At 37.9% G+C, this 23,993-nt stretch overlaps 2 protein-coding genes across 5 annotated transcripts; one reads left to right on the top strand and one right to left on the bottom strand.

Moving 5' to 3' along the window:
• Positions 1-3,718: 3,718 nt before the first annotated feature.
• LOC121319715 (electron transfer flavoprotein regulatory factor 1-like) lies at positions 3,719-5,846 on the top strand. 3 transcript variants are annotated; one of them, XM_041257424.1, is made up of 4 exons: positions 3,719-3,791; positions 4,229-4,297; positions 4,827-4,954; positions 5,260-5,846. In XM_041257424.1, exons 2-4 carry the CDS (start codon positions 4,235-4,237, stop codon positions 5,333-5,335), a joined length of 267 nt encoding a protein of 88 aa, XP_041113358.1. In that variant the 5' UTR covers positions 3,719-3,791; positions 4,229-4,234; the 3' UTR covers positions 5,336-5,846. The 3 variants fall into 3 exon arrangements, with proteins under 3 accessions (XP_041113358.1, XP_041113357.1, XP_041113356.1); XM_041257423.1 differs by having other exon boundaries at positions 4,827-5,072; positions 5,260-5,344; XM_041257422.1 differs by lacking the exon at positions 5,260-5,846 and having other exon boundaries at positions 4,827-5,242.
• Positions 5,847-6,940: 1,094 nt separating this feature from the next.
• On the bottom strand, positions 6,941-21,939 carry si:ch211-59o9.10 (uncharacterized protein LOC561841 homolog). 2 transcript variants are annotated; one of them, XM_041257421.1, is made up of 11 exons: positions 21,820-21,939; positions 19,449-19,724; positions 19,226-19,313; positions 18,354-18,972; positions 17,989-18,140; positions 14,316-14,378; positions 10,625-10,802; positions 9,062-9,162; positions 8,808-8,929; positions 8,506-8,605; positions 6,941-7,454 (listed from the first exon to the last, which is right to left on the bottom strand). In XM_041257421.1, exons 2-11 carry the CDS (start codon positions 19,604-19,606, stop codon positions 7,401-7,403), a joined length of 1,635 nt encoding a protein of 544 aa, XP_041113355.1. In that variant the 5' UTR covers positions 19,607-19,724; positions 21,820-21,939; the 3' UTR covers positions 6,941-7,400. The 2 variants fall into 2 exon arrangements, with proteins under 2 accessions (XP_041113355.1, XP_041113354.1); XM_041257420.1 differs by having other exon boundaries at positions 21,834-21,939.
• Between the last annotated feature and the right edge of the window lie 2,054 nt (positions 21,940-23,993).

Here is a 23,993-nt window from a genome sequence, read left to right as displayed (position 1 = left end):
GGCCCTCCCCCAATTGTGCGCCGAACTTTAAATAAACACATAAATGACAGCTAATTAGTCCAAGTTCTTACCTATGTTTGAAGTGGCAAGTGCCAGTGAAACTGCAGTGAACAGAGCCAAAAACGGCAGCTCCCATGAATGGGCCCCGAGTGAAAAAAAAAAAGCAGTAACATTTTAAGGTGTTTTTCCCTGAATTTAATGTAAATCGCGTACTTTTCCCTAGAATTAACCCCAAAAAAGTCAAGATTTAGTTAAATACATACACGTTAAACATTCTTAAAAGTTTTTAAATTTGTACATTGTATACAGAGGTGGGGAAGCAAAGAAATTGGCTCTTAGAGTATAAAGGGCAGCTCAGCAACAAAATATATGCTAAGAAAAGAGATCGCATATAAAACGTTTGCGCTCCACTGACCTAGATTATAACACAAGCGTTACAATTATTAAATGCCTTTCAATCAAAATAGCACGTTTTACCAGAAAGAGAATGAGATATTTACCTGCACAATTGTCCATCCTTTTATATTTTGAGGTTGAGGTGGAAGCTTAAACATATCAAAGTAATAAATTCCACCCAAAGGTATGAACTGACACAGGTCAACTGTATCTTCCTCAAGAAAATCTTCTTAATCCTGCTATGGCGCAGGCAGTGTCGCTTCCTGAACTGCACACAACCAATCTTTTAAAGGCATTTAAATGACTGTTAAAAGTTAGTGAACGACTTAAAGAGCAACTTGGTAACATCAGTTAACTTCATTTGTATTGTATTATTGTTGCTTAGATTCACTTTATATCAGATTTACTTTCTTCTGTTTCAGTCATCACATCCTGAAGACGTCCTCTCAATAAAGCATTGAGAATAATGTCTTAACCATGTACATCATGTACACAATTCACATGTCCCACAACATCACTGCCTTTAGTGGATGTTGTACGAAATGCATTGGTAAGAATGTTGGAGAGGGGATGGTTAATAATTACACTGTACTACAGTAGTTTTAAAGTTACCAAGATGTGACGACTATAACAAAAATGATACAAAGTGAATCTAAACAGCAACAAGAACACATTACTTAATGTAATGCTGATATTTCAAATCCATACCGTTTTTCTCTTTAATAATATCTCTCCCAGTAATGTGACTGGGATTTTGATTAGATTTATTTACTTACCTTCAGTATTCTCTTCAATTAGGCAATCTGTCTTATTTTCTTCTTTGTTTTTCTCAGCCAAACTTCTAGTTTCAATTTTTAGTTGAAACTAAGCTCATCGCTCTGCTTATAAATGATAGAACATTTCCATATATGAACAGAGGATGAGTTACTATCAGTTACTGCAGTTCAGATTACTTTGTTTAAACTTGCTATAGTTTATTATACAGTCAGTACATTATACCAAACAGCTTACAAATATTTAAAAGTAAATTCTCATTAGCTTTAGTGGAAATGTTAATACTCCTCGGATTGTTAAATTAATGCAGGGGAATGCTCTTTTACTCACAATATTTGCACAGAGAAATAGAAGGCGTTTATACTCGACTGTGCTGATTTTTTAACTGTATAACAAAGCTGTATTTTAGAGCTGAACTTGCAATAATGGCTTGAAGTCATCTGACCTATGACGATTTGCATATCCAGTCATAAAGTAAGAGATTAAAAGAAGAACCTTTATTTATCACCTTTCTGTCTTCATATCACCTTCCTTTATTTATCACCTTTCTGTCTTCATATATATAACCAAGATCATGCAGCAGTCTCTTGACACAGGGGTGGTACCGACAGACTGGAAAATTGCAAACGTAATACCGATCCACAAAAAGGGAAACAAAACTGAACCAGGTAACTACAGACCAGTAAGCCTGACTTCTATTATATGCAAACTTATGGAAACTATAATAAGAGCCAAAATGGAAAATTATCTATATGGTAACAGGGTACTGGGAGACAGTCAACATGGTTTTAGGAAAGGGAGATCGTGCCTAACTAACTTGCTTGATTTTTTTGAGGATGCAACATCGATAATGGATAATTGCAAAGCATATGACATGGTTTATTTAGATTTCCAGAAAGCTTTTGACAAAGTCCCGCACAAAAGATTAATTCTCAAACTGAACGCAGTTGGGATTCAAGGAAACACATGTACATGGATTAGGGAGTGGTTAACATGTAGAAAACAGAAAGTACTGATTAGAGGAAAAACCTCAGAATGGAGTGTGGTAACCAGTGGTGTACCACAGGGATCAGTATTAGGTCCTCTGCTATTCCTAATCTACATTAATGATTTAGATTCTGGTATAGTAAGCAAACTTGTTAAATTTGCAGACGACACAAAAGTAGGAGGAGTGGCAAACACTGTTGCAGCAGCAAAGGTCATTCAAAATGATCTAGACAAGATTCAGAACTGGGCAGATACATGGCAAATGACATTTAATAGAGAAAAGTGTAAGGTACTGCACGCAGGAAATAAAAATGTACATTATAAATATCATATGGGAGATATTGAAATTGGAGAAGGAATCTATGAAAAAGACCTAGGAGTTTTTGTTGACTCAGAAATGTCTTCATCTAGGCAATGTGGGGAAGCTATAAAAAAGGCTAACAAGATGCTCGGATACATTGTGAAAAGTGTTGAATTTAAATCAAGGGAAGTAATGTTAAAACTGTACAATGCACTTGTAAGACCTCATCTTGAATATTGTGTGCAGTTCTGGTCACCTCGCTATAAAAAAGATATTGCTGCTCTAGAAAGAGTGCAAAGAAGAGCGACCAGAATTATTCCGGGCTTAAAAGGCATGTCATATGCAGACAGGCTAAAAGAATTGAATCTGTTCAGTCTTGAACAAAGAAGACTACGTGGCGACCTAATTCAAGCATTCAAAATTCTAAAAGGTATTGACAGTGTCGACGCAAGGGACTTTTTCAGCCTGAAAAAAGAAACAAGGACCAGGGGTCACAAATGGAGATTAGAAAAAGGGGCATTCAGAACAGAAAATAGGAGACACTTTTTTACACAGAGAATTGTGAGGGTCTGGAATCAACTCCCCAGTAATGTTGTTGAAGCTGACACCCTGGGATCCTTCAAGAAGCTGCTTGATGAGATTCTGGGATCAATAAGCTACTAACAACCAAACGAGCAAGATGGGCCGAATGGCCTCCTCTCGTTTGTAAACTTTCTTATGTTCTTATGTTCTTATATATATATATATATATATATATATATATATATATATATATATATATATATATATATATATATGTGTGTGTGTGTGTGTGTGTGTGTGTGTGTGTGTTTAAAACAAAGAAAAAAGACACAGAATTTGGGTGTGTAATTTTATTACAAATATATACAAATGTGTATTCCTTTTGAAATAAAGTTTGTTTTAAAACTCATTAGAATAAGCATCAATTGGGCTCTCACATTGCTTTTTTTCTTATATCAATAGTTGATTTTTTCTCTCTCTCTCTCTCTAAAATATAAGTCATGTATTGCTCAGAGTCTAAAAACAACAACGATTGCATTTACGTTGAGAGCGGAAAGAGGAGAGGATGACCCTTGTGTGCCTATAAAAATGCCTATTGAAGATATTTTAAACTTCACGAAGTAGCCAGGCTCACCATCCTTGCCGCAGATTCCACGCAGTGTTTACAATCTTTGCACGTCACTATTGCAACGCTGCAGCATGCGTGCCCACGCTGAGACAGTCGCATAGCAAGGCGAGAGCGCGACAGCCAGGATCGATTTGCGGCTCTGTTTACCAGAAATTAAGAGACGAAGGGCAAGGTGTTCAGAAGGTACTGGTAAAGTATTTGCAGATATACATTTAAACCCGGACTACAAAAACAACGTGTTTGTTTAACATGTACAGGGTTTATTTATGTATTTTCGATATTTAAGTTTTAAAGCATGCTTTAAGTTTTGTAAACTCCTGGTAATTGACCAATACAGTAATACTTTATTGACAGTATTCTTTATTTATTGTGATTTCAGCATGTACAGTAATGTGGAATACCCTGAAATGAATTTTGCTAGAGTCTTACTTTATGGTCAGGTGCTGTTTCAGCAGGTACACTTAATGAAGCAACTCAAATATAAAAACAAGTTCAAATTAAATCATATGGTTGTTTGTTGAAGTGACGGGTATGTCAAACGCAACGTGTAACTTGCTTTAGTTTAAAGAATGCTGGGAAACAAAAAACAAGTTTCCGATTTCTTTTGTGCATCATTTCAGTGCTTGATGGTTCGAAGTTTGACAATGGCCAATCCCTTAAGAAGTGAAGTTGTAAGACTTTATAAAAATGTAAGTGCTCTGCTCTTCTTATGAATGACAACTTCACAGGATTAAAGAACAACATAGGATTAAATTTGACATTCATATAAAAGGGTACTGCAACATTAAAAGTACTGTATGCTTTTTTAAAATCTTTGTGCTAAAACTAACAGTAGGAATTGATGTATAACAACAGGACAACTTGCAGAAAAACAGTCAAGTTAAAAAGTGAACTTACAGAGGGAACGAACTGGGAATCAGCTGTAAAATCATTAACCTTACCAGTCCATGTTATTTTGAGAAAATTAAACTGCGCTTAGCCCTATGGTGTCCACTCACAGGAAGCTGATAAGGGGAAGACTTGTCAATATAATATGTCATGTCAGCTGCAATATTGAGATCATCTCAACTTTAATTGAAGAAAAACATGTTTAAGTTCAGAACAACACTGGAATAAATGCATAGGTTTATTATATATCGACAATCCAAGACACTTTTTGGTACGTTTTTTGTTAGTGTTGCACATCTATTAAAATGCTGTTTGTCTTTCTCATTTAAGTTGCTATACCTTGGGAGAGAATACCCTAAAGGAGCTGACTACTTCAAAGATCGTCTCAAGATGGCTTTCTTGAAAAACAAGTGTGTCACAGACCCTGAAAAGATCAAGGAACTAATAGGTCGTGGAGAGTACGTTATAAAGGAATTGGAGGCTTTGTATTACCTTCGAAAGTACAGGGCCATGAAGCAGCGGTATTATGAGGAAGGGAAAAAGGAATGACTTGCCTTAATTGACATGCATTTTCAGGTTGAGAAAAACTCTATTATAAAGTGCATTAATTTTAATTTAGGATGCCACACTAATACGCAAGAACCAGTGGCTCTCATTTTTAATGGCATTGTTGCAAACAGTAAACCTTGTGTATTGTTACAGTGTAATTTTCCTATTATTTCTGTCCAGTAACACAACAAATCTGTTTTATTTTTATTTACAGGGAGGTGCACTGCATGAAATATTTGCAGCATACCAGTAACAACCTCAACATCAGTTGTGAGTTACAGAAGTTATAATTTATATGGTTTGCAACCAGCCACTATTGCTTTTGGTTTGCTGAGTGCCAACTTGTAAACCAAAATCATAAAATAAAATGCAAATACTATTAAATTAGAACAAATGTTTTTTTTGTTTGTTTTTTTTTTTTTTTTTTTAATGAAAATTATAAGAGAAAGGGATAGGTGTAGGGTTGGGCTTGTTTGTTACATGAAAATGTACAAGTAATAGAAGCAATAGTCCAATAACTTAAGACTATCTAAATGCATTTCAGGGTATTCCACATTACTGTAAAGGCTGAAATGACAATGTTTTCTAGGTTTCATTTAAAATAAACAATGTCATACTGTTGAAGATTGTCTTCAGGGTAATTAGGTGAAAAATGAGCATTGCATGATCACTGAACTAAATAGACTTACTACTGTACGGTGCATGTATGATGATACCTTACTACAGGAAGCTGTGTGGTCCAGTGGTTAAAGAAATTGGCTTGTAACCAGGAGGTACCTGGCTCAAATCCTGGCTCAGCCACTGACTCATTGTGTGACCCTGAGCAAGTCACTTAACCTCCTCCATTTTTCTGGTGACACATTCTTGTAAGTGACTCTGCAGCTGATGCAGTTTACACACCCTAGTCTCATATCTTGTAAAGCGCTTTGTGATGGTGGCCCACTATGAAAGGCACTATATAAAAATAAAGATTATTACTATACAAGCAGCAACTTGATCCTTCCAGGTTCTTCTCGCCAGTTATGCCTGTTTGGAATATCATAGCATTCAAACACTTGCACTGAAGACATGAAAAGAATGGTTCAGTTTTTGCAATGAAAATTGCTTATTCTATGAGACAGATGTTTCCATCATATAGCATGTAGCAGGAAACAGAGCTTTGAAGATCACAAATAAACCAATTGCCTACATTTGACAGTGTGAACAAGTATAACTTTTAAATCAGGTTTTACTGTGAGAGAGCTGCATTATCTAGTTAGAGAGTATGAGCATTACATCCCAAAATAACTTAATTTGTGGTTTATGATCAAAGATACCAGGGCTAAGGTTTGAATCCCGGCTATGTCACAGCCAACCGTGACCGGGGGTTCCTAGGGGGCTTTCGGCCGAGCGCCGCCCGAGTAGGGAGGGCTTATGTCAGCAGGGGAATCCAGTTCACTGCACATTAGCGATCACTGTGGCCAATAGGGAGTCTGTGGTTTTGCAGTGGAGCCACCAGATCTGTGTTGTCCTCCGGCACTGTAGGTCTGGTGGCCTTGCTGTGGATCCACAGTGCAAAAAATGACAGATTGGCAGGCGCATGTTTCGGAGGACACGTGCTCCAGCTGCCGTTTCTCCAAGTCAGCAGGGTAGTTGCGAGCAGTAAGCCAAAAGATACAGATAATAATTGAGCATACAAAATTGGGGAGAAAAACAGGTAAAAAAAAAATTGATGACAACTAAATAGAAAGAAGAGACCAGGGCTAGATTATTAATTTTAAAAAAACATTTAAAAGATAACATTCAAAATCACCAAGAAACAGCTTGGGAGATTTCGGATATTAAACAAAAACACACATTTTATTTTTATACAAAATGACTTTTCATGATACAAAAAACATGAACACTTAAACAAGGACAAAACATGGTTTTATTTTTTTATTTTTAGCCAAACTGTTTATAGAAATTATTATTATAGACATATTGTATCAGTGATGCTTGTGGTGCAAAAGCATCATCAAACAGGTGGTAAAACAAGTAGTACAAGTGTTAAAATAAATAAAACAAAGAGCCCCAAAAATGACCAAACATTTAACACTACAGAATAAGTTGGGTAAAAGTGATTTACCAACTTGAAGCTTTAAGGCTGATAACTGACATTAAAGCTCCTTTTGTATCTTTGATTTAAATGTTACAATTAAAATAAAAACATTCAAATGGTCATATGATAGCTTTGGCTTCCTCAATCCAGCTTTCTGATATGGAGGCATTAGCTGGTTAATGCAGCATCAATACATCCTGAGGTTAAAGTAGTAAAGGTATCAAATCAGCTCAGATTGCAGAAAATGGCTCCTGATATTTTTCCTAAGGAGGTTTTCACATTACATCTGTTGTAACATCCACTCTGCAGATGGGACAAGTTGCATTTTCCTGGAAAAAAGCATGTACAACGCAAATATTTATTTGTATAATTCTGTTCCTGCAGATGTGTTTGAATCTGGAGTAACTCTATGCTGCTGGGTGCAACTTTGACAGTTCTGGCATAATCAGTTCATACAAATGAACATTAAAAAAATGTTACTTTACCTTAGCTGTATCCCAGCTTGCAATACATTTTTCAACATAATCCTGATTGCTCTGGTATTTTTATTCACATGTTATAGGTAAATAACAGTAGGGAATTGCTTTTTTTTTTTTTCAACTTTTACTTGGGGGAATAAAAGTTTCTTGGAAACATTGCAGTGTATCCAGATCATGTTCCCTCCTGCAATAATGATGGTGTATTGTGGGAACAGAAAACCAGCATTTCTTTATATAAGAGGGAGGATGATCCAGACACACTGCAGTGTTTAGATAATACATTCTCATGGTGATTACTCCTGAGTAAATTTATTCTCCCAGATGATTTGATTAAAATATTAAAAAAAAAAAAAAAAAAAAAAAAAAGAGGATTGGCAGTATATTTTTTTAAAAATAACCCTGCAACACGGGACACAAAGGTAATGAAACATGTTTCATTGCAGGATGTTCTGTAAGACTACATTGAGAGGGTACATTTTCTCCATGCCATTTTTTTTTCATTAGTACATACAAAGTTATGATTACTATTTTTATCACAATGTAGGGTCCAATTCAGGTAACTTTAGGCTGACAAATAAAATAAAAAATTAGGAAAAATAATTTAAGCAATAAACAGAGCTAATGAGGAACAGTTTTTTTTGTTTGTTTTTTTATTTAGGATTCATCTACAATAAAGTGTTCATTAAATTGAAATAAAAATTGCACATTTGATGTTTAATGCATTCATTTATCTTGAATTAAATGCTTTTTTTTTTTTTTTTTTTTTTTTTTTAAGAGAGAAGTCTCCATGAAAAAAAATGTATCTACTGTAGAAAAGTCTAACCAGGCCCTAAATAATATAGTAACTTTAAGGAAATTTAATTACAGGTATATCTAAGTATTTCTGAATAAAACAGCCTACCTGTAACCAGCGATCAATGCATGGCACGTGGTAATCATGAAGACAAGGCAGCATCCTTAGCTGCTCTCCTTCCATGTAGCTGGAGAAGCAGATCTGACAGCTAAAACATACAAATTAAATACACATTAATTACTAAACCATGACAGGTTTACATTTTTATTGATTCTGATTTTTTTTTTTTTTAAAGAATATTTGCATTTTTTGCCTTAGAAAAGTAAAATGGCATACTTAAAAAGGCCCACTGCTTTAGTATACACACCAATACCCCAGAATCCAGGACTCTGTCTGTAAAGTCTACTTACTCAGTCTTTCCTGCAGCATAGGCAGGGTTGAACAGTTTTGTAGGTAAGCGGTTGATCTCTCCCTTGCTCAGAGTCTTCTTCCCCAAGGCTGTACCCTGACTCTCCTCAAAAGCTAGAAGTGCCTATCATAAAGAAGACCACAAAACAAGAACCTCAGTCTCTAAAACAACAAAACACAAGTATTCAACAAAACAAAGTGGCTTAATATGCTAAAAATCACAAATACCCATTCAATTTTGCAAACAGTCTATTACCTCATAATTGTCCCCCTGACTCTCATCAAGCAGATCTTGAATATGCTGCCTTTGCCTTGAGCGCCTGGATCTTCCATTTCCACGAGAACGGGTAGGCCTGTCTAAACACAAACATTTTACTTTACAGTATTTGCCTGGTTAGTGGTTCACAAACAATTTAGGATTGAAACCGAACCCAATTCAAAACCGCAAGTATTGCTTATAGGTAGGGCTTCCAATTTTCAGTTTTAACAGATAAACACTGATAAAACTCCCAATACAAAAAATAATAAATAAAATCTGTATATATCCAATAAACACCGGAAAAAATATGGAAATGGTACTCAATTCATGTTGACTTCACCCCTTTCCCAGTGCAGTTAGTTATGCAATGTCCCTCCTTCCTTACTTGCATCTAGCATGGATTCGTTCCGAATACTTTCAACCCACCACAACTACTGAGTGGCAGCAAATTCCTACATTTCTATTGGAGTCTCCAGAGACAGGGAGGATTGTAGGATTTAAACGAGACTACAATTAGGATTGCTCTTGCTCGCAGGATTTAAAACACAATTACAAATTAATAAAAGGTGTCTAGACACAAAACCCCTTACAAGAATATGCCTGTGTGAACACAAGGATTTCATTGTGCAAGACAGTACAAGTACTGTTGAGTTACTATACATATTGTGCCAGGAAAAAACACAGAAGAATTTTGGAAAATAATATATCTCATACAGTATATAAAAAACAAAAATCTGAAAAAAGCTTTTTGGGTAGCTACATAATAAAACTGAAACCCAACTTAGGCAGGTTAAGTGTTAGGCATGATACTGTATCAGATTACATCAGGGAAAACTAATCAAATGACTTGTTGAAGAAACTAACTTTTACAAGAGATTGGCAAGAGATGGGTAGAAAGCTGACCAGGATACCCTATTGTGCAATGTTACCCCGCCCCTGGGTGTATTTCTGTGTTATATGTGGCATGTGGTGTGTTAATGTTGGTGTATTGTAGTTGGTTCACTGGATATAATATGGATTATGCGCAGGTGTTTAAATTGTATATTTGTATTTAGGCACAAGGATTGCACATCTCTTCACGTGCAGGTAAAATGTAATAATATGTGAGCACAGGGAATTGCACTAAGTAAATTCACATGCAGTTGTACTGAGACTTGAATTGAATGACTGATTAGTAATCGAGTCTCGGTACAGCTGCATAAAAGCTGCATGTTTTCACTCACTCAGGGTTGTGTGTTCAGTGAGTGGAGAACGGGTGTGGAGGAGAATAAACAAAGTAAAATAATGTAAATAGAACGGTTTTGACTCACTGTGTTTGTTTGTCTAATTAATGTTAGTTCGTTTTGTTTCATCTTTGTTTTGGCTACCAGTGCCGTGTCCTGTGTTTTGTTGACCATTTTTATTTTAAACCTGCGAAAGCAAGCAAGCGCATTTACCATATCACTCACAGTGCTGTGTGTTTTCTTCTGGTCTGACGTCACCACTGAAGCCAAACTGTCACACTTATACATGAAAAAAACCCTGAACACCCCAACCAAAGAAATACAACTATGCACTTACTGTATCCTGTGGCTTGGTGAACAACCATTAGACAATGTTCCAAATGACTGGGAATCCCCCCTGTCATGAAGTTTTCACTACACCCAAATCTCCTACAGTAACCTACATCACTGGAAGCAAATGCATAACACCCTGGAATACCGCAGAACCCTGCTGAACCACTGGCCCCGAGCGTGGGCTAAAAACAAATGAGAAAAGTAAATGTAGCAGCAACACATAACCACAATTTTATAGACAACTTTGATAAAATAGGGGACAGTAGCATGTGTAGTTATGACTAATATATACACACACACACACACAGTGCCTCGCAAAAGTATTCAGACCCCTGACCAATTCTCCCATATTACCGAATTACAAATGGTACAGTGAAATTTTGTTCAGTTTGATATTTTATTTTTAAACACTGAAACTCAGAATCAATTACTGTAAGCTGACATTGGTTTTATGTTGGGAAATATTTTTAAGAAAAATAAAAAACTGAAATATCTTGCTTGCATAAGTATTCAACCCCTGTGCTGTGGAAGCTCCCAGTTTGCACCAATGAAAGAAATTGCCCTAACGAGGACACAATTACCTTACCATTGGCCTCCACCTGGGAACCATTAAAAGTGTTTGGATATCCCAGTGAGCACAGTTGGATCAATAATCAGGAAGTGGAAGCTACATCACACCACCCAGGCACTACCAAGAAAAGGCCGTCCCTCAAACCTCAGCGCTCAAACGAGACGTGTGAGAGAAGCCACAGAGAGGCCAACAATCACTTTGAAGGAGCTACAGAGTTCAGTGGCTGGGAGTGGAGTAACGGTGCACCAGTCAACCATATCAAGAGCTCTGCATAACACTGGCCTGTATGGGAGGGTGGCAAGAAAGAAGCCGTTACTCAAAAAGCTGCGATGCTGGAAAAGGTTTTGTGGTTAGACGAGACCAAGATAGAGCTTTTTGGCCAAAACTCAAAGCGCTATGTGTGGCGCAAACCTAACAGTGCCCATGCCTCAAGACACACCATCCCTACAGTGAAGTATGGTGGTGGCAGCATCATGCTGTGGGGCTGCTTCTCATCAGCAGGGACTGGGCATCTCGTTACAATTGAAGGAAGAATGGATGGAGCAAAATACAGGAAAATACTGCAAGAGAATCTGCTTCAGTCCGCTAAAAAACTGAAGCTTGGGAGGAAATTCACCTTTGGCACAAGGCCAAAGCAACATTGGAGTGGCTCAAGAACAAAAAGGTGAGTGTCCTACAGTGGTCCAGTCAAAGTCCTGATCTCAATCCCATTGAGAATCTGTAGCACTATTTGAAAATTGCAGTCCACAAGCATCATCCAACCAACCTGAACAACCTGGAGCAAATCTGCCAAGAAGAATGGGCCAAAAATCACTCCGACACTGTGTGCAAAGCTGGTACATACTTACCCCAAAAGACAAAGCTGTTAATGCAGTGAAAGGTGGCTCTACCAAATATTAATGTGTGGGGGTTGAATACTTATGCAAGCAAGATATTTCAGTTTTTTATATTTCTTAAAAATATTTCCCAACATAAAACCAATGTCACCTTACAATAATTGATTGAGTTTCAGTGTTTTAAAATAAAATATCAAACAAAACAAAATTTCAATGTACCATTTGTAATTCAGTAATATGAGAGAATTGGTCAGGGGTCTGAATACTTTTGCAAGGCACTGTGTGTGTGTGTGTGTGTGTGTATATGTATATATATATACAAATATACACACACACATATAAAGTAACAGTCAAAAGTTTGAGTACACCTGCTTGAAACCAGGTTTTTCATGATGCTTTTAACTGTATAAACTTGTCTATAATATAGACATTTTAATATATAATATAAAATTGTCTTTAATATTTCATTATGATACGTGTACTTATATAAGCTGATAATTATAAGTGAATTGCATTAATTTTTTTTTTTTTTTTTTTTTTTAAACTGAAAATGTAAACCTTCTCAATTTCAATGAAATGGTCACCCAAAGGGGATTTCAGTCTGAAGCCCAAGTCAGTTAAAAGTCTGAAATATGTATAACATGGTGTTAGAACACTGGTGTAAGTATAAAAGTGTCTTTGTTAGATGTTCTTGGAGTTAACTAGCATGTTACCTAATTAACCTTTTGTCAAGAATTATTGTTAACAGGTGAGGGTCCCTGATTACTATAAATATAGGTAGCATAGGCACAAGTTTGTCATTCCTGAATGTAAGAGAGCAGAAAATGGCAAAATACGCTCAGTTAAGCAAAGAAAAAAGACAGTCTGTAATTACTTTTAAGAAATGAAGGTCAATCTTTAAGACAAATCGCAAAAACTCTGCAAGTGTCTGTAACTGCTGTGGCCAAGACCATCAAACGATTTGAAGAAACTGGCACTCATGAAGACCAAACAAGGTCAGGGTGACCTCAGAATCAGAGAACAAGTTCATTCAAGTCACATCTGCGAAACTGGCAATTAACTGCCCCTGAAATACAAGCTCAGCTAAATGCTACAACATCAACTGTTCAGAGGAGATTGCGTGAAGCTGGTCTAACTGGAAGAATTGCTGCAAAGAAACCATTGTTAAGAGTGCAGAATAAAAAGAAGAGACTTGCCTGGGCCAAAAAACATAGAAACTGGACGTTTGAGGAGTGGAAGTCGGTCTTATGGACTGATGATTCAAAATTTTAAATATTTGGGTTCAACCACCGAGTATTTGTAAGATGCAGAGAGGGTGAGCGTACGAGTTCTGCATGTGTGGTTCCCACTGTCAAGCATGGAGGAGGCAGTGTCATGGTCTGGGGTTGCTTTGCTGGTGACAGAGTTGGTGATCTTTACCAAGTCCATGGCAAGCTCAACCAGCATGGCTATCATAGCATACTTCAGAGGCATGCCATTCCATCAGGATTACGGCTAGTTGGGCAGTCCTTCACTCATCAGCAAGATAATGACCCGAAACACACCTCACAGTTGTGCAAGAACTATCTGGTAAAGAAGGAAAGTGAAGGACAACTCAATCATATGACCTGGCCTGCCCAGTCTCCAGACCTCAATCCCATAGAACTTGTATGGGACGAACTGGACAGAAAAGTCAAAGCAAAGCTACCCACAAGTGCCCTACATCTCTGGGAATTGCTGCAGAAGAGCTGGGAAGACATGTCGGGTGATTTCCTGCTGAAACTTGTTAACCGAATGCCTCGTGTTTGTGAGGCTGTTATTAAGGCAAAGGGTGGCTATTTTGAGGAATCCAAGATTTACAGACAATTTTCAATTTTCTTGAACATTGCTTTGATATTCCTCGTTTTGTTTTGTACATTGTAACGTGTTTTCATTTTCAAGTATTTACAGAAACGTATACGACGTAAAACAATTATGAAAAAAAACGAGTTTCAAGCAAGTGGACTCAAACTTTTGACTGATACTGTATACACACATTATTATTAATTATAAATAATAATTGATATTATTCTATATTATATATATATATATATATATATATCTCCATAGAATATAATATATACTATATACCATATCTATATATATAATATATATAAATTAAGTATGTGTGTGTGTGTATATATATATATATATATATATATATATATATATATATATTTTATTATCAACTATTACCAACACCTAACACCAAATTATATATACACACACACACACACACACACACACACACACACACACACACTACTTACTGCTTGGTGTCTCGTAGATCGACCTTGCCCAACTGCAGGTTGTTCTTCACTGTCAAACTGTGCCTGTTAAACCGAGAAACAAAAAGCCTTGTACTTACCAAGCAATGCAACAGAGGATAGGGACACTGCTGCAGTTTTCAGTTTTGCCTGTAGTGTTCTACAAGCCCCCTGAATTGGTATTTGGTATGAATTAGAGGTGCACCGATAAAGACTTTCTTGGCCGATACCGATAGCCGATATCGGTATCCAATCAGTATTTGCCGATGTGTAGATAAGCTATTGTAAACTACTAGAACATGACATAGGACCTACATTAAACTGTTTTATAAATGTAGATGTTAAAAAAATGAACAGGTATTGTTTACTTGTTTCATTTACTTCAGAAAATGAACACAAAGAATAACTTAGTATTACATTGTGCTTGACAGCAATCTATACATTTGTTTTACAAGTCACACAAAAACAACATTTTGGGGGGCTCCCAAGTGGCGCATCCAGTAAAGGCTCTCTGCTTGAGTGCAGGATGCACCCTATAGCCTGGACCTCGCCGGTTCAAGTCTGGGCTATTCCACAGCCAACAATGGATGGGAGTTCCCAGGAGGCGGCGCTCAATTGGCTGAGCATCGCCAGGGGTGAGAGGGGTCTAGGTCGGCCAGGGCGTCCTTAGCTCATTGTGCTCCAGCAACCCCTGTAGTCTGGCCGGGCGCCTGTGGGCTTGCCTGTTAGCTGCCCGGGAGCTTTATTGTCCTCGTGTGTTCGTCTTCGCCGCTACAGAGTCAGCGCAGGGGTGGTAGCGGTGAACCAAGCCTAAATAATAATTGGCCATTTCAAATTGGGAGAAAATAAAAATAATTGGCAACGACTAAATTTATAAAAAAAAAACATTTTGCATTTGTACTAGTAAATACTCTTCTGTAGAAAAAATATATAATGTGACATTAACTTTTACAGCCACTGCATATTATAACTTCTGTCTATACTATACAGTAGAAAAGAAATGTAGCCTACATAACTGCAACTTTTGTTAAATTCTTATTTTAAGCACACAGCTTAAAAATGCAACACAACTCAAATTGTTCACTTAACCAAAGAGATGTCATACAATATTACAAAATTCAGTGAAACTTGAATTAGGAGGATGTCACATGGCAATGTAAGTAATTATAAGGGCATCAAAATGGGTAGTGGGAGGAGAGCGCTTGGCTTCTGGAATGCAACTACCACCAATTTGAGCATGGATGACATGACAACAATGACTACAACAGTAGTCTGCACTAATCAGTTATTGGGCAAATTAACCAATAACATTGAATGGGCATGAATGCAATTCAAGCCCACTAAATCAAGGAGCATCTCTATAATTAAAGGTAAAGTAGTAGATAAAAGGTTTTACATTAATGGTGTCCGAGAAGCCACTGAAAAGTCTAGGGAGATGGTACGATGGGGATCTAAACGACACAGTTCTTGTGGGAGAAGTTAGACAACAAGCAGTAGAAGGGTTGAAGAGCATAGAAAGCAGCGCTTTATCAGGCAAACTGAAACTCTGGTGCTTTCAGTTTGGTCTACTGCCAAGACTGCTGTGGCCACTGACTGTGCACGAGGTTTCCTTGACAACAGTTGAGAAGCTGGAAGCTTTAATCAGTTCATACGTCAGGAAATGGTTGGGAGCTCCACACTGCCTCAGCAGAGTGGGACTTTAAGATAAAGGAATACTGCAACTACCAATCTCTGCTCTAACCAAGGAGTTTAAGTGCGCCAAAGTCAGACTGGAAATTACATTACTAGAGTCACGTGACAAATACATAAGGGAGGCAGCACCTGTGTTGAAAACTAAAAGAAAATGGACAGCAAAGAAAGCTGTGGAAGATGCTAAGGCTGCCCTCTCGAAATGGGGCAAGTTCAGCATTAAAAGGAGGTTTTGGGGCAAGTGACCGGCAATACATGGAAGGAGGCAGGGTTCATCAGAGTGCGGCATCCTCCCCTTTTGCTCTGGGAGCGACAGCAGATCCTCCTCCACAGAACCTTTACTTCCAGTGAAAGCAGTTGATTGGCAATGGCAGTTCAGGAAGATGACTAAGGCTGCCCCATTCGAAAAGGTATTCGCCCGGCTCAACTGGGGCAAGTTCAGGAAACATGGAAAAGTGAAAAAACGCAAGATCTCAGTTCAGCTCCTCCTACATGGCACACGGCAACCCTAGCTCAACAGGAGGAAGCTGGTAGTCAATGAGGTGCAAAAGCAGGAGGAGAGGATCAGGTGTGTAAAGGCCATTTTCCCAGGCCAAGCAGGGAGAATGGATGAGATGGGAGAGTGTGGAACAATGCAAGATCTGCTGGCAAGACCTATGGACAATGGAACAGAGCAGGATCAGTTTTCTCATCAGATCAGCCCATGATTTTCTCCCATCACCACAGAACCTAAACCTGTGAATGGGTGAGGATCCCTCATATCCTTTGTGTTCATTACCTGCAACATTAAGGCACATTCTGACAGGATGTAAGATGGGTCTTAGCCAAGGACAGTTTACTTGGCGCCATGACCAGGTGCTGCAATGTTTGGCCCTAGCATTGGAAGACAAGCGTAACCTGACCAATAAGTTGTCACCAGTTCCATCAAAGCATTACACACAAAAGACAATATTCCTCCATCCAGGAGAGCAACCACCAAGAAAAGGTGTTAAAATCAAGCCTCGCTCAGGACAACTGGAAGCTGCTAGAGACTGGAAAATGCTGGCAGATGTTGGTCAATGGCTTATTTTTCCACCTGAGATTCCCACCACTAACCTTCAACCAGACATTGTCTTGTGGTCTGGATCAGCAAGCCTTGTTCATCTGGTAAAGTTAACAGTGCCATGGGAAGATGCTGTGGATGAGGCGTATGAGAGGAAGAAACTTCGGTATGCTCAATTAGCTGCTGAAGCGGAACAGCGAGGATGGAGAGTCCAAGTTTACCCAGTGGAGGCGAGTTGTCAAGGATTTGTGGCACACTTTACTCCCAGTTCATCCTTGGGTCTGTTCTGCTGCACACAAATCACTACCCTATTATAGTCTTCAGATATTTAAAAAAAACAATTCCAACCACTGCTCTTTTGAGACTCATTTACTGCAGGTTGATCACACGTTACACAGCACCGTAAGGAAAATTACTGTCTCAGTGTTCTAGAACGCGCGTCAAACCAAACATTAAATTCTGTGCTGCAAGAAATTGAAGCATGAATTTCAGTATACATTACCGGATAAAATAATAAACTGACGATTTTTTTCCTTATATCTGTGCCATGACGTTAGGCTACCAATTATTGGTCTACCCCTAGTAGGAATTGGTATGCAACACAGCATAAAGCAACAGAAAATTCATTTTAATAGACATTTTCCTTTGTGGAAGCAGTTTAAAGATGTTACTTTTTCAAAATGTACCTTTCCTTACCCAGTTAGATGTTCTATACAAAACTGTATGCAAATCTTCTTTTAAAATACCCTGAGCTATCAAAATTACCCCAGTAAATATTACCTATTATTAATTAGTCATTTTGAATGTCTCACTTTTTGCTTTATCAAAGAGGATTCAATATTTTAATGGCATGAATTAAAGGTTAAACAGTGACACCAGGCACGATGTTTAAATAAACTGCAGTGCATTATCCAGTGCTCTCAAGTTTGAGCAAGTGCCACTTACCTGGAGGCATCGGGCAAAGGCTTCATCTTCTTCCATCTGAGCATTTCGAACCACAGCTTCATGGCCAGTTTCATCATCGCTGATTAATATTTCTGCCTCATCATTAATCACCAGTAGCGGGGGCTTGCTCCTCTGGAAGGCAGCATTCTGTCCTACATATCAACAGATTAGTTTGAAATTTGTGATAGGCATCTCATTGATCTCATTCCTAAGAGCTTTCCTTACAGACCTTTTTTCAACAGCATTGGCATTAGTCGGAAATACGAATGGTTAAATCAACGAGCCTAGCCTAATGGGAGATGAAACAGTTTTGTATTAGCTCATTAACAAAGATTTAAAATTTCTATATATTTAAATATCCTTACCCCATGACAGACTGGACGGCCTTTCCAACACATCTATCCATTCAGAATTTGCTGTTTCCAATACAGAGCAGGGGGTTAAACTAGGAGAGCTACTGTTAGAACCACCATTAAACGGATCTGCTGCAGGATCTAGAGTTGGAGAATTCAAGCCCTGCAGAGCCGTAGGGAAAGCTTGAACAGTCTTTGATCTGGATTTAGAATGGGACTTCCCCTTGCTTCCTCTTTGGTGACTCTTTGCAACAGATTCCCCTTTCCTCCTGGTGTAGCTGGGCTGGTCCGAACCTTCCTTCAAAAGTAACGAAGAAGCAGATATTTTCTCTCCTGCCCCTGGGTGCGTTTCTGCGGAAAACGGCATGCCAAGAGCGCCAGGGAACATGTTTGGCAAATGATGGTTAGAGGTAGACTGTCCTGTGTCCAACAAGTGGGAGGCAGGTATGAATCCATTGTACAGTGCAGCTTCTCCACAGGAACCCCACCTGCTCACCTCTTTACTGTCCTTGCTGCTGGACAACTGCAATGCATCAACTGGACAGAGCCTCTGTCGTTTCGGTTTCTGGTGGGAGGGAGTCTTGGGCAGTGCACTTTCATCTTCCTTTACATCAACTGCTTTACTCAATCCCTGATTTTAAAAAAAAAAACATACGTTCAAGACAATACCCATAAAATTTCACAGCCACATCTATTCTGTTCAGAACAGATTACATTCAACAACACAAATGAAACCTTGTACTCAAATTGCCCTTCAAGACTGTCACAGTCTCACTCCTGGTCTATGCTGCTATTTATAGAATATATAGCCCTTGCTTCTCAGCCCTCCAGTACCCACAACCTTGGCCATTGGCCCACACCTTTCAATTAATACTTGTACTTACATTCTTGCGTTTTCCTTCACTGATGAGATTTCTACTGCAGGATGGCTTTAACTCCTTGTGCCTCTTACTCATTTTAGAGAAAACTGGGCTGAAAATGTAAACAATGGAGCTTACAAGAGAGTACTGTAATATCCATGCAAAAATATTGTAACTTTACCGATTATCAATGCAATACCACCACATATAGGATTTGTTGTGCTCACACTACTTTTCATTTGCTTACCTTGGCGTTTCAGGAATGACATAATCTGCATCATCAAAACTGCTGTTACTGGAGGAATCGAATAAATAGCCCTTGTTCAGGGGGTCAGGGCTGCTGGACCCGGACACCAAAAACGAGCCTGAAGCATTTCCATCAGATTCTTCAAGCAAAGAGCTCATTGCTCCCGTCTGGTTGTAATATCACAGGTTATTAAAAATAAAAAAAAATTATAATGCCTCGTTAGAACAGCCTTCATACATCAATTTACCGTTTTTCCACAACTTCTTTTGGAAAGACCTGCAACATAAAATGGCAAAATGTGTAATTAGAAGAAAATAGAATTCATAACATGTCACACAACTTTTTTGTCAGACTAAATCTGAAAGCTGATCTGGCACCTTGGCTTAGGCCAAGGTGCCAGATCACACTGGCTTCACACTGGGTCCGTTTAGAGGGTTTGGTCTGCACTCGGTATGGTTCGGTACGTTTGGTGTGAAGTGTGAATAACATAGTCAACTTGGGAAACAAACCTCTTTAGGTACGTTTGGCAAATGAACCCGACGTAATACAGTGGTGGCGTTCTTGTAGCGCTGGTTTCCGCAGTTTCGCAGATTTGCAGTTCTAGACAAAATCGCGGAAATGCGCGTTCTTCAAGGGCTGCTGCGTGACGTCACTCAACTCCACCTTTAGAAATATGTGCAGATCCTGCACAGACCAGCGCAGCTTTGAAAAGCTGATGCACAGACCAAAGAGATCACAAGCGACCTGCTAAATCGTAATATAAATAACTACAGCTGTGCCTTTAACAGAAGCGAACTACATCAATTATTTAAACAAACATAATGTACTAAATCCATGGTAAGTGACGCATAATGTTACAATAAAGTTAATGTTAACCAATTACATTAAACTGACTCTGTATAGGTAGATAATCCAGACAAATAGAAAACGTTTAAAAATGATCAACCATCATTAACACTTTTAATATTGTTTATGTTGGTGCTGAGTTGGCAACACTGGCTGGACGTCACCAGAACAGAAGTTTAACAGTAGCTACGGTTTTACTTGCTACAGAGACCAGTGATTACTAGAACCACTTAAAAAAATACATAAATAATAAAATAAATAATAATAATAATAATAACAATAATAACAACAAATGAAGTAGGCCTATATTAATATACCTACACAAATGTATGTTAATAGGACTGAGTTAGTACAGTTAAATGTGTCATGCATTAGTCAAAAATACGTTAAAGAAGCTATGTATATGTTTCCACTTTATTACTTTTTATAGGTTGCTTGTGTTTTGCAATGTTGAAAATCAGACTATGGAAAACCACATCCTTTAAATGAAAACATAGACCAATAACTAATTTTTCTAAGCAACATGCATACTTTCCGTTTTATTTATTGCTTTACATTAATTTTAAAAGTTGTTTATGAGTTAATTGACACAAGGAGGGGTGAGGTCTGATGTCTGACGATTGACTCGAGGAGGGGTAAGGTCTGACGATTGACTTGAGGCGTGACAGAGGAAGTTATTGATGCGTGAGACTTGAGTGGGGGGTGCCTGATTCCTGACAACAGGCAGTATGGGTGACGGCTGAGCATGTCCTAAAATGGACGCCGTGCGTGACAGGACAGTCTAAAATGCTTAACATCGCTTAATGTACTAAAGAATGCAGCTATAAAGTTTAAATTTGGAACAATATTAGCCCACAAGAGTACCATATATGATATAAATTATGTGACTGTATATGAAGAGGAACTATATAAAACCCACGTTAAGCCTCGTTTTCCCATCTTAAAAAGGCGCTTAACGTGGCTTAATGTACTAAAAAATGCACCTACAGAGTCCAAATTTGGCACGATAAATAGCCCACAAGAGTACAACAGTGTGACTGTATATGCAGAGGAACTATACAGTAGTATATACATATAATATCTATTTTATATATATATACACACACACACACACACACATACATATACATACATACTACAGTACAATAAAAATACGCATACTATAGGCTCTGCAATGTTACATCCCTTGTTCTTGTGTATTTTGCTGCCATCAAGAAATAACTACTGTATGTACAAGTAGAGTATGCGGATCGCAGGGGCAGAAATTTTAGCCACCGCGGGTCTAAATCATCGAACCCAAGGCACTTGCAAACGGTATTGTGTTCAAACGAACTCAGTCCAGCCAACGAAATAAACCAGACACAGTGAGAATGCTGGCTAGGTTCACCCCGGCATTGCCCTACAAAACAAATTAACAACCTATTTATATATCAATAGATTGCCACATATCATGTAAATAAAGCTATTCTTTGTTACATTTGAAGATTTAATAATACATATTTTTTACAATATTAAAGGAACATACTTTCAATAACATACCTGATCGGCTACTGGGTTGAACAAACAGGCTCAGCCGGGATTGGACAATGTTAAAGTACGTCACATCTGGTATTTTTGAAACAAGATCAACCAACCAATCCTTCTATATGTCTGGCAAACATATTAAAAGATACTCAATTCCGCCGATTTTCAATGTAGACTTCCGTCACATTGCGCGCAAAGGATTCTGGTATATAGAGGAAACTCGGGTTGGGTTCTATGGATAGTTAATAGAGCCGTGAAAAAATGTTTTTTGCAAATTTTCGCTTTGTTAAAAAATGCATCAAACTTTTGCGCAATGTCTATTGAAGAAACTTACTAATTATTATGAAAAAGGCTCTTTTCTGAGCACAGGCCCGTTCTGTGGCGCATGCGCAGAAATATAGTAACACATGTCAGTACAAATACTTTAGCCTTTTTGGCACAGCATTCAGAAGGGTAACTGGCTATTCACACTGTCGTTTCGCTGCTATTTTTGTATTCAGATTTGCGTGTAAAATATCACAGGCAAGACGGGGGGACGTATGATTATAGCAGCGCAGAATATCTTGTTCATGGCATGGGTGGAGAATATGGGCTAAGCAATTTAGCTGGTGGAGAATACTAGGTGGCCAACGCAACGTTCTGTCTGTGGCATCATGGTTACAAGATGCTGGTGCTCCCTTGTGGTTTCTTGCTGCTCGTTATTATAGAGTGAATCCATATCCTTTCCTTTCTCTTCTTCAGAGCAATAACTATGCAGCAGCTTGCACCCGATTTACGGTATTATATTAGGATATCTTCTTACATCAGGCAAAAGGGAGTAATTTTATGCTACCTCTGTAACTCCCTCCTCCCTACCACACATTTTTTTGTTGGTCTGAAGAAATCAGCCAATAAAGAACCGTTTCCAACTTTTACGCGTTTTCATTGGTTCGATTAAATGCCAGTCATATTGCCCGCCAGACCAAAAAAGTAATAATAATAATAATACATCTAAATCTGAATAATTATCTTTTTCGTGAGGTAATGATTACATTTGTACATTTCAATGCAAGCAAAGCAAACCTCAAAAAGCACGTTAATAAATACACATACTTGTTTTAAAAATATGCTCCTTAAAAGTGCATTCTTGTAATGTTATTTTGTACAAAAGCACACACACACACAGATTGTTTTTTTTTAAACACGATGCAAAAATTCTATACCTGCTAATTTTATGTGTATATTTCTAGTAAGTGTATTATTATTATTATTATTATTATTATTATTATTATGTTTAATTAAAGGGAGATTCACAGGAGGGACAAAGGGAGTTTGGCAGGAGGGAAGAGGGAGTTTAAAAGGAGAGAGAAGGGAGAAAGGAGATTCAGAGGAGGAAGGAGTTACAGAAGAGGGATGAGGGAGATTCAGAGGAGGGAGGAGTTACAGAAGAGTGAGAAGAGAGATTCAGAGGAGGAAGGAGTTACAGAAGAGGGAGAAGAGAGATTCAGAGGAGGAAGGAGTTACAGAAGAGGGATGAGGGAGATTCAGAGGAGGGAGGAAAAAATGTTAACAATCAATGTTAAGGATTAATTGTTATCTGTCCCATCAAATTAGTTTGATTTGAAAAGACATGTTTACATTTAATTATGTGAAATTTGAGTAAGATTGGTAACTTTGGGAATACATAACATTGCAAATATTAACAATACACATAACAATATAGCTTTTGGGACAAAGCATTTCTAATCATGTGTTGTGTAATTATTTTATTTTTGAAAACCTGTTAACATATGTTACAAATTAATATATATATATATATATATATATATATATATATATATCATATATCACTTGAATATCTGCTGTTTTTTCTGCATTTCTTTACATGTGCTATATTACTGGACTGCTCAAAATACAAATTTTCATAATAAATACGTAGTGTCATAATTTGCTGATGTTACCATTTTTTACAAGAAATCTTGAAGCCAAGTCTGATGCTATTTTTAACGTAGTGAAAATCTGCAAAAATCATCAAAATTTGACACAGCTCCATTGACTATCACTAGAAGAATTTCCCCGAGCTCTCTCTATATCCCATAACCCTTTCTCAAACTTTTTTTTTTTTTTTTTTTTTACCTGGGCCCACCTGTACTGTTTACACTTCAGATTTCAGAGTCCACATTTTTATTTGATAGA

This window comes from Polyodon spathula, chromosome 8 (assembly GCF_017654505.1).
Source record: "Polyodon spathula isolate WHYD16114869_AA chromosome 8, ASM1765450v1, whole genome shotgun sequence".
Lineage (NCBI taxonomy): Eukaryota > Metazoa > Chordata > Actinopteri > Acipenseriformes > Polyodontidae > Polyodon > Polyodon spathula.
Note: the sequence above shows the minus strand (reverse complement) of the source record. Positions and strands in the feature narration are given on the sequence as shown.